Raw genomic sequence first — 17840 nt, 5'->3', positions numbered from 1 at the left:
TTTATTTATGCCCAGTTTAGGGCCAGCTCATATTTCACCTAAGGCAATAAAACTGCAGACTTCAGCTCTTCTCTTTTGGCAGAGCAAATGATATGGAAAATTGAATCTCTACTTTCATAGCAGTGAGAATACAACTTTTTTTTTTTTTCCTCCTGGTAGTGTCTTATCTGCTTTAATTCATCAGCTGTGTAAGCAACTCTGCCTTCAAAAGGGGCAAGTGGGGCACAAAAGACTGAACAAAGGCTTGTGGAGCATTTTGTGTGTGACGCACAGGCTTCTGCTCATATGCTGAAGGAGAATCCTCTCTTGCAGTTAAGAATTCTCCCCCAGACAGTTCTAGTAGACTGCTGAAAAGCTGATGGGAATGAAAAAAACAAATGAAAAAAAAAAAAAAAAAACAACTCCAAAGAAAAGTCTCTCCCCTTTTGTAGTTCATCTACCAGAAAAAGAAGCCTCTGAGAATTTTTACCTGAGGTTTATAAAGGTGACAGAAAGGGAAAATGTCTCCTCTATTTTTTGAGAGGGAATGTTCTGAGGAGAATAATAAATGCTTTGGTTGTGCGTTGCTGTGTAAGTGAAGGGAACAGGCCCAGATGGAGTATAAAGAAAATGGTTTTCCTGTGTATTTTATGAACTGGGTGCCACATACTAAGGAAAATAGGACATGACTTTGCAAACAATTCTTCATTATCCAATAGCTAAAGGGAAGAGTGAAAAGCAATTATTCTGTCTAAGATAACCAACTGAGAAGAAAAGTCTAGGTTAAGGCTGACAGTTGGTGGCAAATGTTCTGGATAATTCTATGACCAAATCTGTAAGAGGACTTGCTGATGCAGAGAAGGTGTGTTTCAGTAATTTGTGGAGCCTGGATATGTCAGCCCGTGCTTTTTTTGCTGGCAGTTCTGACCGGTTTTTCCTTCTATATCAGAGAGTCATAAAATCATTCTGGTTGGAAGGGGCCTCAAGGTCTAGTCTATCCTACTGCTCACAGCTGGGCCCACACTGAATTCAGACTAAGAACAGAGATTTTACAGCCTCTCTGAGCAACTGTTAATTATTCTGGTGAACCTTATTATCCTTGCAGTGATTTCCCCCCCCAACCCCCCACCCCCTTCAGATCCTCACCTGTTCCATTTTGACTGCTATCTCTCATTCACCAGCCTCACACCTCAGCGAAGAAGTGAAAGACCAGAGTCAATTAATCTGTTAATGCAGAGTTAAGGTTACCTGGCAGTGTTCTTCCAGCATGCTGTGTTCACTAAAACTTAAATTTCTAGGAGGTGGTATAGGAGATGAGGGATGTATGCTGATTAACTCATGTCTTCTTGGATCTGTCTGGAAGCACTTACTGCATTAGGTGTAAATGTGCTTAAATGGTGGAGGCACTTTTTGGAGCAGTTTAGCAAAGCTGGGTGTGTAATGCAGGTCCATTGAAGTACTAGTTGCTATGGAAGAGGAAGGGGGGGTCGTTTGCCAGTCCCCACATTGGTGTTCAGGTGTAAGAGATGTACATGTACCATGAGAATTCCAGTATAAATAATGTAACATTGAAGTATCAGTCTGTCTGTAGTAACTGAGACCAAAAAAAGGTCTTCTAGTCCAGTGCTGCCTAGTCTCCTAGTCTAGGCCAAATGGCCTTCTAGTCAGTGTTATGAGGAGTTACCATGGTCAAATTAAAGTTGAAGGGGTTTATTCCATTGTACTTCGAGAAGCTGAAGTTGTTGAACTTGGTTTTTTTGGAAGGTAAATTACACTCTTTGAAAAATTTTACTGTATGTTGGCTATAGCTACTTTGATGACGAGAATGCTCTTTTAGGAGAGAATAATTATAGTTACCTAGGTTCATAGCTGAGACATGGCTAGTCCGAGTACAATTTGCTATGTACATTCTAGAAGTTAGTAGCAGTTGGGAAGGAGAGGGCATATTGCAGACATGATTTGTGGTTATGGATTTCCAAGGATTAAACAAGAATGCTCTATTTCTTTTTCTCGCTCATTGTCTTCTCTTTCATGTCCTGCTGCCATTTCCAATTCATTATTTTTCCCTTGTTGTCATATAAATTCAGCGTCATATTACAGAGTATTAATACATAAAAAATTACTTGTTGCCCTGTACATTATCGTGGATAAGGGGAGTATGAACCATCTCCTGTAATTTTTGGAATAAAAACTGAGTTAAGCATTCTCAGCTTTTTATAGCCAGAGGAGAGAAATGGGCACTTCTAAGGCCTGAGTCAGTTGAACACATTTGCATGTGTATGTAAAGGATGAGGTGGATTGTCCCTAAAACGTATAATTTATCTCAGTTGGCGGAAGAAGGGTGTGTTTAAGATGACTAGGCCACAGGAAGAGGCGAGGGGCAAGTTGTATGAGTGCATAGCACCCTTATGTGTTTCTGGAGGAAAGTGTTTCCTTGGTCTTGTAGCCCAGGAGAGAATTGGAGTATGTAGATAGAGAAGTGACCCTTACCCAGCTGGGTATGCTTATGTTTCTGCTTCTTCTGGTGTCTCTTTATCTCTTGCCCATCCAGGTGTCCATGCTTCTGGTCTGCTTTTTCTCTGCCTTTCCTTTCTCCAGATCATCTAGACATCAAGATGGCCTGTATACTTTTAGAGTGTACTTCCTCATTTTCAGAGATCTGAGAGCCTGGCTCATGTAAAGCTCTAGGAAGGAAGAGAGACTTAAACATGCTGAGAATTTAATACTGTGATTTCTTCATTTCCCCAAGATCCTGGAATACATCTGGATGCTGAATGGGGAAGCTGACAATCCAGGAACCTGCCTGTAAGCTGAATTTTGTGTCCAAGAAATTGAGGGCAAGGATTGAAGCACAAGCAGTTAGCATCTCAAACCAACCAAATCTTATTGTAAGCATGTTAAAATGAATGAGGGAAAGAAATATAACTCTGGAAAGGATTAATATTGATATAAGGTTCTCGCTCATGCAGGGAGAGAAATTTTCTGTAATCTGAAACCTTCGTTAGCCAATTAAACTGATGGTTTTGGGCTGCCAACTCTGTAATTAATAGACACTCACTTTAAGAAACATTCTTATTTTCAGATATTCTTTTTTGGTGGTGATGTGGTGGGGGATTTGGGGTTTTTTGTTTGTTTTTTTTTCCTTTTTATCTTTCTTGAGTTTAAATGCTAACATCTTGGAATCATTTGTGCAAATGTGAATGAAAATGAACCTCAAGGAGAGGCTGCCAACTCAATCAATCCTTTGTTCACCCTAAGGTAAAATCCAAAAGAAATACACACTTCAGTATTTTCTGTGAACAGAACTGAAGTTAATGTTTCAGACTACAGAATGAAGTTTCTGAAAACATAAACAAGAAATTTATTATACATTTTTAAAGTGTTGCTTTCCTTTTCCTTCAAAAGTTGTCTATAGGGACTTGCACAGATAGTGATAGATCCTGAAGAACTTTCAGCACCTTGCCTCGGGGGGTGCCTTTATGCCATCCCCTCTTTTCTCTGCGCACATTCATCTTCATTTTCCATCCCTGTTCTTCTGTTGTCTTGTAGCTTTTGTCTTGCAGCCTCCAGCTCACTGTTTGAGATAGCCACCATATTTTTGTGCTTATGTCCCGTGATACTGGACACTCTTAGATTTACCTTTCTTCAAGTTAGCTCACTCTTTCCTGGAGCTCTCTGGCACGCTTCCTAGTCATATTCTTTCAGGAAAATCTGTCCTTACAGCTGAATACCCATTAACATGAAGCATGCCTATTAACTCAGGAGGCTTTCCATGTACGTGCTTTTCCAAATTTGATCTCTTGGCATCACAATTCCCCTTTCAGGAAGAGATTGTAGTTGTGGCAGACTTTCTCAGTGTTGTTTGAAAGTAATGGTGATTTATTTTATGTAGCACCTGAAAACAAAAGCATGTGCACCCATTTCTCTGCATCAGTTCTGGTCTCTGCAGGCAATTTGTTCAAGTGTTTCACCATGTTCATAATGAAGAATTCCCCACCTCCCCCCCCCCGTTACATCAAGTCCTAAGTTTCCTTTGCTTCAACTTCTGACCACTTGCCTGTTGGCGCATTTGTCCAGCTTGTCAGGGCTGCTCTGAACGGCAGCGCTGTCCTCTAGAGTACCAGCCAGCCAGTCTGCCAAGTCGATGTCACCTCCAGACTTGCTGAGGATGTGTTCTATGTCATTGCAGAAGGTGTTAATGAAGAAATTAAAGGTATCAGCCCCAGCATCGACTCTTCTGAAGAGTAGCTATCCTAACTAGCCTCTGATTTGACTTTGAACTACTGACCACTCCTCTCTGAGCCTGATGGTCTGACTGCTGCTTCATCCACCTGGTGGTTCACCCACCCAGATGCTGTCACTCTAGTTTTTCTGTAAGGAGGCTGTGGGAGACTGTGTCAAAAACGTTCTTGAAGTAAGCAGTAACCATTGCACTCCTGTCATCCATGGAGCCAGCCCTTCATCATTGAAAGCAATCAGTCTGGTCACGCTTGATTTGCCCTTGTTAAATCAATGCTGTTTGTTCATAATCATCTTCCTGTCCCTCATGTGCCTGGAAATGCCTTCCGTGAGGTCTTGTTCCGTAATTTTTCCAGGAACTGAGGTGAAGCACTAGCCCGTAGCTTTCTGGATCCTCCTCTTTGCCTTTTTTAAGATGGACATAACAATAGACATTTACATGCATTTTATTTTATAGCTGTATGTGTCTAAAAACTGAGCATTTTGGAAGCAGCATGTGTGCGTTTGAGTGAATATTAGACCATTGTGAACCCTGCCTCTCAATACCACTCTTGGTCTGAGACGGAATGACAGTGTTGTCAGCTGTATTAGTGACAAATAATATTAGAAATTATCATCTAGCTTTTTCATTTTGGCAGATAAAATATATTTAGTTAATACAATCAGAGAAGAAAGGATATTTATTTTCCTTGTTCTGAGTAATTCTTTTTCTCCACTACTTTATTCATTTAAAAAATTCTTCTATTGAAGTTGCCAGGGACTTTGAACATTAAGTGATTACCAGTGATTTCTTTTTTGAATAGTGACTAAGAGATTGTCTTGCTTGTAGAATGTAGATATAAGAACCCCAGGTGCCAAGAAAATGTATTTCATGAGATTGCTCATGGAGAGTTAGCCTTGAGTATTCTCTGAACTTCAGTATGTAGGAAGAAGGTGGGAATTGAATGCAGCTTCGTTTTTTGTCTGAATGCAGGAGGAGTGAAAACAGGGAATTGTATACTGGGACTTGTACCTTCCCCTTGGTGATCTTGTTCTTTTAACTTAGCACCAGAAATTGATAAATCTAAGTATGGATACTGTTAATAATTATTTGCTTCCAAATATGTTTTTGGGGTTCACTAAAGCATCATGAGTCTGCGTGAGCCTGTCTTTTGCCATATTAGGTAGTGCCATTATCGGAAAACTTGGAATCCTTTTCTGAGTAATGCTATAAGGTACCACATCCAGGGAATAGGAGTGGTCTGAAAGGAAGTTTACTTTTTGTACAAAGTTTTTTTGCTTCACATTTTATCATGCCAACAGATGGTAAAAGAAAGAAATAATTTTGATCAGGCTAAACTATCACTGCATACATTTCTACATTTAATTTTATGGTTTAGGGCTTGCAGGACACTATGTTTTATTTTCCATCTTCTCTGTAGGAGCCCAAACAAATTGAGTTTCCTAATGCCTCTTCATATACTATATTTCTTAAATCTCTAATAATTCTTTTTTCTTTTTCTTTTTTCTGTAATGTCTCCATTTGGTCCACAATTTTCTTGAACTGAGCAGAGAAGCTTTATTAAAGAAGTGCTTCAACTGAGGCCTTATCAGTGCCAAGTGGAGTGGAAGGGCACCACCTGTCTTTTTCTTCAGATGACATGCAAAGGAAGAGCTATTGATTTTGTCCCAGAGACAGTCTGAGTCATGGCTTTGTCAAAGACAGCTTTATTATCCAGTGGTTAGTTCAGCTGAGATATGGGTTTTGGCCAGTACGACTAACACTAAGATCCCAAAGGAAAATCAAAGTACAGTGCACTGCTCATGATAATTGCTGTGGTGATGGTGACAATCTGACAATTTCTTTAAACATCTATCAATCCACTGTTACAATTAACTCTTATACTAGGCACTCTGACTCATGACAAAGAGATGGTACATCATCCTAATCTTCCTTGTCTGCTTTGGAAATTAGAATACTTGGATGGAAATCAAAAGTTGATCTAATGCATTTTGTATAGGAGGAGGAAGCATGTGTAAGATACAGGTTAAAACAATCTCAGCTGGACTGTGATGAGTGCTGATTTCTTTCCTTTTCCATTAGATGTGCTAAGGCAAATGTAGAAGCTTGTTTGTGCCTTGGGAAAGTTAAGTTAAGCAATGTTTTATTGATTGTGAAGTACCTCATCTGGGAAGAGCTTCAGAACACCGTGAGAGACTGTGTGTTGGCTGTGGATATTCAGAAAGGCTACTGCTGTATAGTACCAGTGTGGGGGGACAAGGTCGTTTGTGCTCATTGAGTGCGTGTATCGTCTGTGCATTCTGTTACGCTGACAAGAATTTGTGAATTTTTGCCGGAAGTATGGCATTTGTTGTCAACTGACTCCTTACATGTGACAATGTATGGATGTAGCAAGAAAAGGTGTTGCACATCTTTTCTAGTACAAGGTGGATGGACAATATACAGCCTATATGTTTGGCATAGGTGGAAATAAAATAGTTGCCAGTCCTCTCATTGCCCTACTTCCATGTAGATGGTAGTCCATGGGTGTAGTTACAGAATATGCACAGACTGAACGAACAGTGCTAACAAAGTCACCACTATTAAACTTTTCTTTTTTCTGCTGACCTTGGAGATTGGTGACATGTACCTGAAAGGATATGGACATGCCATATTCACAGAGGCATTCTGTGATGTAGCAGCTTCATAAACTGAACCAGAACTCGTAATTTTTGCATAGGTACAATCCCGAGATGCTCATGCCGGATGCAGTTAGTAATTCAGGATTACCTAATGGTGTGTTTTGTCTGTCCGAGTTACCATGGTTGTCCAATTTATTGTATAATATAAAACATAATTTCATACTGACAAACTGAACAGCAGTCATGTGAGTTAACAAGAAACACGTAAGCTCTGAATTATTTCATGGCTTAGTGCAAGAGAAGTTTCACAATGGTACTTCTGAAGATAGAGCAAATTTATTATCTTCACATCTTGCATTTCTAATGTGCTTGTATTACATTCTCTGGGAGACAGCAGATTTTAGGCCTGTGTAGGAAAGGAGAATCAATAACAAAACTAATACGGTAGCTTTTAAGATGTGTTTACGCTTTAAAGCCATAAACATATTATCTTTTAAATTAAATTTTGTGGTATTACCCTCTATACCGTAAGTTAAATTTTGTATTTACATTACTTTGCCTGAAAAAATGAAATATGCCCTTCAGTATTGGTGCTACAGATGGGAATTCTAGCATACCACATACCTGTTCTCTCTAAATCTTGACATTACTGACACTGTCTTCTAGCTCGATCTAAATTCTTATGTAGGTCTGTTACACTTTGGTTTTACTTCAGTACCAGTTTTACTTCAGTACCAGTATTTTCTCCTTTGTCTCCATCCTCCTTGCTGATGTTCTTTTTTCCATTACTGTATATTTGAGTATCAAAAACCAGTTTGTTAAGCACAAATACAGCTTTACTGTTGCCATTGGTAAAATAGCACAAATACAGCTTTACTATCGCCATTTAAAAATATTAAGAAAATGGATGTTCAGAAAGACAGAAGGGTAGTAATATATAAGAAGAATTGTATAATTCTTCTTTGCTTGGCACTCTTCTGCATTTGTCTACATTTTCATTTGTGACTGTGTCAACCCAACAGTTGCTTCCATCAGTCTTTAAGCAACCATTTTCTCGTTGTGCTTCCCTCTATCCAAATCTTTGTTCTTTTTTAACTGTTGATGTTATGCATGAGTGACTTGGAAATGCCAATGTGCCATGCTCATGTTGTATTTATATATGTTATAATAATTTTTCTTCTCTGGCTCAGACACAAATCAACATCAAACTCCCTTCAGTCAGGTCATTAAATCATATAGAGTGGAGTGAAATAGCAAAGAAAGGTTCAAGATGAGTTAAGTGTCTTCTGTACTGAGTGTTCGGTGCCTTTTAGTGTGGAAGTGTGTCAAGCAGCTGAATTTGTTTTGGCATAGGGCAACTGCCTCCCCCCCCCCCCCCCCCCCCCCCCCCAAAAAAAAAAAAAAAAAAAAAAGACAGTCTGTCAAAGTTCTGCCTGCATCAGAGGTGACTGCCAGGTATAAACATGTTTGATCTGTAAGGAAGAGAGAGTCAGCTTATTTCAACTCCCATGCTTAGCAAAGACACCACTAGGGACCTCTTTGGTTGACTGTGTAACGTACACTTCTTCAGCTCCCAGGTGTTTCTTTACCTTACGTTATCAAATATTGAAGAAGCCCTGTGAATGTTAAATATTGTCTATATTCAGAAGATGTTCCCCAGGGCTCAGTATTGGAGCCGGTTCTGTTTAACATCTTTATCAATGATCTGGACGAAGGGATCGAGTGCACCCTCAGTAAGTTTGCAGATGACACCAAGTTGGGTGGAAGTGTCGATCTGCTCGAGGGTAGGAAGGCTCTACAGAGGGATCTGGACAGGCTGGATCGATGGGCCGAGGCCAACTGTATGAGGTTCAACAAGGCTCGGTGCCGGGTCCTGCACTTGGGTCGCAACAACCCCATGCTACGCTACAGGCCTGGGGAGGAGTGGCTGGAGAGCTGCCTGGCAGGAAAGGACCTGGGGGGCGTTGGTCGACACCCGGCTGAATATGAGCCAGCAGTGTGCTCAGGTGGCCAAGGCCAATGGCATCCTGGCCTGTATCAGGAATGGTGTGGCCAGCAGGACCAGGGAGGTGATCGTCCCCCTGTACTCGGCACTGGTGAGGCCGCACCTCGAGTACTGTGTTCAGTTTTGGGCCCCTCACTCCAAGAAGGACATCGAGGTTCTGGAGCGTGTCCAGAGAAGGGCAGTGAAGCTGCTGAAGGGACTAGAGCACAAGTCTTAGGAGGGAGCTGGGGTTGTTTAGCCTGGAGAAGAGGAGGCTGAGGGGAGACCTTATTCCTCTCTACAGTTACCTGAAAGGAGGTTGTAGCGAGGTGGGGGTCGGTCTCTTCTCCCAAGTAACAAGCGACAGGACGAGAGGAAATGGCCTCAAGTTGTGCCAGGGGAGATTTAGATTAGATATTAGGAAAAATTTCTTCACTGAGAGAGTGGTTAAGCATTGGAACAGACTGCCCGGGGAAGTGGTGCAATCACAGCCCCTGGAAGTATTCAAAAAAACGTGTGGATGTGGTGCTTAGGGACGTGGTTTAGAGGTGGAGCAGGCAGTTACGTTAACAGGTTGGGCTCACTGATCTCAGAGGTCCTTTCCAAACTCAACGATTCCATGATTCTATGATACATACTGCTGTGGTTTCGTTTGTTTGTTTGTTTTTTTTAAATGGAAGAATAGTCCTGTTTTATTGCTTCTTTCAGCCCTTTAGTAATGGCACGATTTTATGCATGTTTATTTTTTTCTTAAAGCTTTTTACTAGGAGGATGATCTTTAACCCATTTAATCTCGCATCCGAGAACTGGTCCCTAAAAGACTTTCTGACTTTCAGAGATTCTGTCTTACTTCGTTTTTCACATAGATTAACAACGTTGTCCTGCCTATTCCCAAACTTTATGTTCTGCTTTGTGCCGGAAATGTAAAATTTTGAATGTATGTGTATTTGGACAGACAGGTCATTATAACATACATATGTTTTAAATAGTAAAGTAAAAATGGGTAGGCTTTGGGTATGTTGTGGCAAGTCGTTTAACTAGCGTTGACAATAAACCAGTTGCCATGCTGTAGAAAAGATGAAGAAAACTAGAATTTATTTCCTCAATGTGGCTTTCAATTTGTGAGGTGATGATGAATTCTAAAGAGGGAAATTCTAATAAGGAAAAAAATACTGTAGGAATGAACACATGATGATAGAAAAGACATATCATATCATTAGGAGATGACAGAGATAGCTGAAGGGTGCAAGAAGGCACAATGAAAGTAGCTGTAGCAGGAAAGCCAGTGCTGCATAATTGTGTTATGTATTGGTAAGTGATACTGTATGTATGTATGTATACATAGAGATATATTTGCACATATTTATTTAAATGTCACCAATAGTATATAGACCAATAACATATATGGTAATATAGTAAATATATGACTATAAGAAGAAATGTAAATTGTATGAAAAATAGGTAATTACTACACATTTTGTAATAATGACACGTATTGCAATAATTTAATAAGTAATAGTGTAATTTTAGTACTAGGCAAAAATACTGCTCTTTCTGTTCACAAAAGAATTTGGTTTAGCATGAACATCCTAACACATTGATGTAAAAGTAGTTAGTTTAGTTGTTGGGGCAATTGTTTGTCAACATAGATACAACTCGTAACAGAACCTGTTGTCACAGTGGCTTAAGAAGGTCTCTACAATAAGTAACAGCTTTAATCCCTTCAAATTTTCCTTTATTCTGCAAATATTTGCTACATATGTAAGATTTTGTGGTTTTCTTATTTTTCTAACACTTTCTGACTCAATATTTTATTGTTGCTGTTGCTTTTAGGGGAGTATTACTGTACCTTTGAATTCTAGGAATCAATAAGTTATTTTAAGGATTAAAAGGACAGTTACCATGTTGCAAGTTTTTTATCCAAGCCTGTGTTGGACGGTGCATTTCAACAGGGAAGGAAAAAAAATGCAGTCAATTCCGTGTCTAAAATATGTCTGATTGCTTAAGATGTGCCATCTTAAAAGAAATGTTGTTTTATTTGCAGAAAGCCATATTCTTGAGGATGTAAACAAGTGTATCATTGCACTGAGAGAGCAAAATGCGGACAATTTAGATCGTGCAGCAGGTGCAATCCGAGGGCGTGCTTCAAGAGTAGCTCATATTGTTTCGGGTGAGATGGACAATTATGAGCCAGGGGCTTACACTGAAGGAGTGATGACGAATGTTCAATATTTGACCAAGAATGGTAAGTCTGATTTCTAAGCTATGTTCTCAGTTTCTTTAGTGGTATAAACTTTCCTTTATATGCTACAGGTAAAGTGAATCCTGTGATTCTCTGACCTAATGCACTAATTATGCACTAATGATTCACTATATGGTCTCTTATCTCCTTTCAGCATGCTATCCAATTATGATGATACCATGCAGTTCAAAACTAATTCATAAATTTTTATTTGAATTATGTAATTTATGTAAGTTTTTTTTAAGTTATGGAAGACTTTTACCGGAGTTTTTAAAGAAATGCAAATAACGACATTTGGAGACTTCTAACTGATGAGGCAGCAGCTTTCCACTTCGTTGTACTGATCTTGCCACATCTGTTCTAAGCAGATGAAAGGCAAACTCAGAGAAAAAGAAGCAGGTTCATGATTTGTGTGTACGTACACTTTAAGGACTGTTGAACAGTGGTTAAATATCCCCAAATATCTTCAGTTTTGCTATGCTCATTTGGAACATCCTAAAATGGTTAGTAGCGTCCATTTCCTTTTTCATGATATTGAAAAAGAGGGTATGCTGTACTGGAATATCCCTGTACTGGCAGCAGGGCTGTAACCGCACTGTTCTATAAATAGATTCTGTTGTTCATGTAACCAGTTGTTCATATAAATGAATCTCTGGCCTTTCATAGTGTATACTTAATAAAAAAAAAATTATCTGTGGAGCTTCCAGGGCTTCCATGTTTTCAGTGGTTGCAAGTCTAATGGTTGGCCAGTTAAAAAATTGCCATTAGGAAGTTTTCTGGCAAGTCCATACATCCCTGGAATCTAGGATTTAGCTTCATGAACTCAGAGGTCTAAATCATACCTGTGTCAGTCTAAACAAATTTCTGGTATCTTACATTTGACTGACATTTACTTTATTTTACCGCAAGAAAAGACAGGAATTTTGTATGAGCTCTTTCTTAATCAGTTCAAATAGGTTCAGGACAGAATTGTCTTCATGTGAAACAAGAGTGAAATGACATTGCAATGAAGTGGCAAAAGGGACAAAATAGAAGAGTTTGAAATAGACTTGCCTATTTTTATGTCCTTTTCTGACATTTTGATGAGAAAGTCTGAGAACTTTCAACGACATTATTTTTTTATAACTTCTGAAAGTACTATGACAAATACCAAGGCAAGCAGCAATTATAGGAAAGCATAGTTTTCATTCCCATGTAAAAGCTAAGCCCTTCTTTCTTAAAACTGGTAGTGTTTAAACACATTAGAAGTTGACACTTGATTTCTGTTCTGTTGCCTTGCTTTGACAGTAGTATATAATGTACCTCAATCTGTGTATCTGCAAAAGACAGGAAGACATAAAACTGATTTTGGTTGGAATGTTTGCTTGTGTCAAGGGACATCAAGCATGGTGTCATCTGCTCAAATGTCTTTGCAGTACTTCAAACCTTAGAATCCACTATCTTTGCATTAGTCAATAAGAGTGGAAAAAAGAAACATGTACTTTTCATTCTTACCTGTATTTATATGATCTGCAGTGAACAGACATCAAATTGTACAAGGTTTTTTGGTTGCTTGATGACTTTCTTTTGTTTTGTTTGTTTGAATTGTTTCAGCTTATAGGAAAAATGCACGTAGGCTGCAGCCCTCAGGTGTAACCCAAAACATTGTATCACTGCTGGGTCTTTCAGGAGCCAGCTGATTGCAAGGTGACACTTCACTAGGAGAGAACTGGGTATTTATGCTGCGATTAGCTCCTATGTTAGCTTACCTGAGTAACCCAGGGCAGTGAAGTGCATCCTTTATGCCCAGTTAAAAGGTAGTGTGTTACTGAAGAGAAATTATTGCAGGCAGGGCATAGAATTAGTGAAAATAGAGTTATAGAGTAATAGCATACATGGAAATTGCAGAGAAATAAAAACGCAAATGAAAGAGAACAGGAGCCAGAAATGGTAAGGATGCAAATGGGAGTTAACAGAACAGAGAAATTGTGCATAAAGAAAAACAGATGCATTTACTGTTTGTTAAAATGAAGACTGAGGTTAAATTGTAAAAAAAGAGGTTAAGTTCTCTGCATTACAGTATATTCAAGAGAAGAGCATAAGATCGCTGAATCTCTTCAGCTGGAAGACATCAGATATATTTGAGATGGTACAGTGAGATATTCAACCATAATACCACAATACTGCTGTACAATGGGTATTAAAACCTGGTGCTTAACTTCTTAGCTCAAGTTGTGTAGTCCTGTTTAGGTACAAGTTGTTGACAGCCGAATGGTTCTCTACACCACCATATGATGCAGTGTCTGCTTTCTCAGGCTTATGTTATGCTGCTCCTCCATTTTGCCCCTTCCCTTTCCACCAACAAGAAGAAAAACCCCAAGCAAACCAACAAGGCCCTGTAAGAGCACCATTTATATTGTGGAGTCGAGCTCTTAGAAGTTAGGTAATACCAGAACTAAAGTTGTCTTTGCAGCCTTGATTTGCACTCTGTGTGTGTATGCATTATGACATTGTGATTATGTGATTGTACACCGTTACGTTACGAAACAGCTGCTTAATTCAGGTCAGTGGATGGATGTGCTTTAGACATATGCCAGGGTCACATATTAGAGGAGGCTGGTGTCCATAGGATCAATTTGGAAAGTAACGAAGCAGAAGACTGCAGGAAGATAGTGTGTGATCTGAGAGTGAGGATAGTTCATTTGGACTGCCGCTGTCTGTACAGAGGTCCTGTGTGATACCGTGTAAGTTCATGGAGCTACAACTAATTGTGGCATGCAGGAACACTTCCCAGCTCCTGGTCTGAGTGAGACTACGTCCTTGTTCTACATCACAACAAGACAGGGACATGCTCTGTCCCCTCTTGTTCTCAAGTTTCAGTGGGAAGGTCATATACGTATGTGGGTAGGAAGGAGAGCTGGAAAGCATTCCAGCCACCTCCCTACTCTAGATGATTGGAAGTCAGCATTGACAATCATGCCCTGGAAATACGTGCCCCAGGGTCTGTATGAAACCTTTATGCACCACTGGAGAAAAGAGTGTTCAATCATATGGTCTGTATGCTCCGTGCAGGCAATTGTTTAAACTGGCATTTCCTATCTCGGTTTTCTAAGTACAAAGGTGGTTGTGGTTCAGGCTGTTCTGGTATGGTTAAGACTGTGAAAATGTTAGTACTGGTACCTCTCTGTCATTCCTAATGTCTGGCACTGTTGATTAGATTGAAATATGCAGATCCTTGCATTTTGATAGGGTTTGTGTACTGTTGGATGAAAGCAAAATGAAACCTTTAGAAACACTGTTGATAAAAACCTAAGGTATTTCCCCTTCAAAACTGGAGGAGTAACCTTTTACTGAATTTTTAAATACCAAAGTCTACTCTATTATTTTACTGCCTGACAGAATCTGCAGCAGTTAAATTTAGAGTAAAGCAGTTATATTATGGCATTTATCTGTTGATGTAGTAAAAGCGCCTGAATTTCTTGTAAATTTTGTCTATGGTTTTGCTTTCATGTCAAAGTAAAATGATACACTACATGCATATATATGTATGTATACACATATATAAATCCTCTAGTTATTTAGATCTAAGGATCTTGTAAAAAACAAGGAAAAGGGTGGAGACAAAGATGATAAGTATTTTAACTGTCTTAAGGAACTAGTGGAGGTATCTTTCTCGGAATCACTGGAGTTTTCAGTCCATGTTTTTTTATTCCAGTAGTGCTGATACAATTACAGCAAACCATTGCCCACAGCTTCTTACAACCAGAAGTATGAAATACTTTGTAATTCACATAGGGATAGGGCTTAACTTTAAGTTTAGGAATAGTAATGAAGTTGTACTTGGAATTAAAAGCAAATGTAACTGTTCTCAAAGGTCAGCTGTAGGCATTGTTCTGAGACAGATACTGGTATGACACACAATACTGTTCTCCCTTAGAAGTATGGAGTAAGACAGAGTTTAATCTCTGAGTCAGGATGGTGGTATCAAATGTGAATTTGAAGATGGATTTGAAAATTTCTTCCTGCCTCAGAAAATGTTTATAAACCTGTGCCCATAACTGTGAATTCCAAACACTTTCTCAGTATGAGGGACATAAGTCAGATTTTTACAAATACCCATATGCCTAAATTGTATAAGTATCGTTGGAAGTCATTAAAACTGTTGTTCATGTGATACTTGCGCCCATAAAATATGAAGTAGTAGTTGAATTGACTGGAATGTAACAGTTTTAGATAATACTGCTCTTCTGATGTGATACCAGCAGTGTTACTTGTAATTGGGGATTGAAGGGCAAAGTACACAAGAAGTGTTTTTCATTAAGTGAGTCATCATCTGGGTAAGTACAAGTTTTTAGACATTACAGAGTGAGGGGGAAAACCTCATATCCAGACAGTGCCCATGACTTACTCATGAGGCTCAAGGAGCTTTATGTTGAGTATTACATAATTGTAGTTCTTTGACATAGCAGGGGGATACCAAGGGCCATTTGTGGCCCCATTATCTCCTTGAGAGCTGTGTAAGCCTATTACTTCTAATGAAAGATTTTCCTCAAGTTTCTAGCATTTATGCATGGCCAGTTTGTACGTTTTGTTCTTGTGTCAATGTGAACAATTCTTCTGTCTCCACCTGGATTAAAAACACTTGGCCCTAGTGGGCCAAACACATTGAACTTTTAGACCTGTTCTGGAGGGACTGAGTTTGCGCTCAGTGTTTTTTCTTTAAAACCTTCACAAGTTTGTTACCTTTTTTTGAAGTCCTTTCCTATGGTTTTGTACTAAAAGTCTTTCTATTCTTCCTGACCCAGCTGTCTTCTATATTGGTAGCATGTTTTAACATCTTACTGTTGGCCAGTGTCACTAATGAATATATATATTTGTTTATTTCTTGGTCCCAAGATCATTATTTTGGCCACCTTTTAGAGTCTCCTTTCACTTTATAGCCCTTACAGTGTGATCAGTTGTGTAGCCTCCATACTAATACTGATCTACTCCACCTGAAACAGAGCTTTCCTGTACAGTACCTTATTAAATCCACTGCAGGGTAGATTAAATCTATTGCGTTGCTTTTCTCTGGGAAAAGATAATTTATCTTAGCAATAAAAGATATTAGTGTTATCTGATACGAGCTTCCTTCCATCTTCTGCTTTTTATTCAGCTTTTCTGTTTACCTCCATGTCTTGCATGCTTATGTGCACAAGCTAATGACTTTGTATTTTCCTAGATGCTTCACATGCCTTTTTCAAATACAGTTTGCAGACTTGTCGCAACAGCTTATGCAAAATGACTGACGGTTCCCTTTGTCCAGTGTCTGAGCCTTTCGCAGTGGGGTTTGTCTGTTTTCTCCAGTTCAAGAATGTTACGCTCTCTCTCACCCAAAGGACACCTACCAAGGAGGAAACATAAGAAGGCTTTGTGTTCTGTTTTCTCCTGCCCACTCTGACATTTGATACGTATTTTATCCTCTTTTGGCACACCATCTAAGCCAAAATGGGGAGAGAGAAGAACCCCCAGAGACTTGGTTGACTTTTCCTAAGACACATCTTCAGATTAGATAGAATGAATGAAGCTCCTTATCTCTTCTTGTAGTATAAAAGATACCAATATGACCAACATTATTCTGGGTGATTTATTTGGGGGTAGCTAAAATGAGGTGGATGAATCTCGCTCATTCTATGGTGCGTGCAAAATCAAAAGTTTTCATTAATTTAAAACACAAGTATTTTTAATGAAAAAATATTTTCTACTGCTCATTCATCATCCTCAGAATGAGATTTAAAGATATTTGCTATTCAAGTCTGTTTAGTATTCAGAGGTTTTTACCCTTGCTTGTGAAGCCCGAAGACAGCTAAAGAGGACTGAGTCTTTTCACTGTAAAATATTAAAAATATCCCCAAAGCATTTGATAGAAAAACTGGAGTGAGGCTTAAGTATGCAAGCTTATGGAATTGGTGAACTTGTGAAATTGGTGTACTACTCAGAGAAGGAACAGCTTGTAAGAAACTATTCAACAGAGAATTATTGTAAGAGCTAAGAGGGGGAAAAGGCATGCAAAAAAATGCTGAGGATGTTTGCATGACTTATCCTAAAATATTTTGTTTATAATTACACAATGATTGTAAGACTGTAACTTAAGCAATAACCCTTCATTCTTGTGACTATTACTCTATTACAAAGTCAAAAACCTCCATTCGGTTAAGTAAGCAGCTAGCTTTGTTTTCTGTAAGGCTCTGTTCTAATCCTTCTGTGAAACTATGTTAAAAATGTTGGCTTTAAAAACTGTAAGATTTGCTTCAGATGTGAAGAATGTTCTGAAAAATAGGAAGAAATGTCATCAAATTTTTTTTTGTGTTCCAGATAATCAAAAAATGACCCTGAACATAATGCCGTTTCTTTTTGCCAGTCTTTTTTTCATTTCCTGTAGCTCAAAAATAGCTTTTCCTCACTCTTAAGAACAGTAATGTCCATGTTGATTATAAACACCGTGTGGGAGTTAAGATGCCTTTAACTACACATTTGCTTGCTTTAAAATGCTGTTGCACTGAGTGATCATCCAAGGTACTGAGAGGAAACTCCTCTTCAGTGCACTGTTCCAGCAGGCTTTGCTCAGTAAAAGCTTCAGAGTGCCCAGTGCAGACTCCCTGTCTAGGGCACTAGTTCTTAAACACAGTCTCCAAAAACTTTTCCTCCTTCTCAGGGTAGAAGTTAGTAAGAATAGCATTTAAAGCACAGCATTAATATAAAATAAATTTATGAATAAGCTAATAACTTTCTTTTTACAGTTTTCAGTTTAGTTTT

At 39.0% G+C, this 17840-nt stretch overlaps 1 protein-coding gene across 1 annotated transcript in view; it reads left to right on the top strand.

Annotated features, from left to right (window-relative positions):
• The window catches only part of CTNNA3 (catenin alpha 3), a gene marked incomplete at both ends in the record, with an annotated part of 542611 nt that overhangs the window by 391519 nt on the left and 133252 nt on the right, over positions 1–17840 (top strand). Inside the window, one exon of the mRNA XM_082309238.1 lies at positions 10869–11069. Coding sequence (XP_082165364.1) covers positions 10869–11069 — 201 coding nt within the window. The remainder of the gene's footprint in view (positions 1–10868; positions 11070–17840) is intronic.

This window comes from Platalea leucorodia (genome assembly GCF_965183815.1).
Source record: "Platalea leucorodia genome assembly, chromosome: 4".
Classification (NCBI taxonomy): Eukaryota; Metazoa; Chordata; class Aves; order Pelecaniformes; family Threskiornithidae; genus Platalea; species Platalea leucorodia.
Note: the sequence above shows the minus strand (reverse complement) of the source record. Positions and strands in the feature narration are given on the sequence as shown.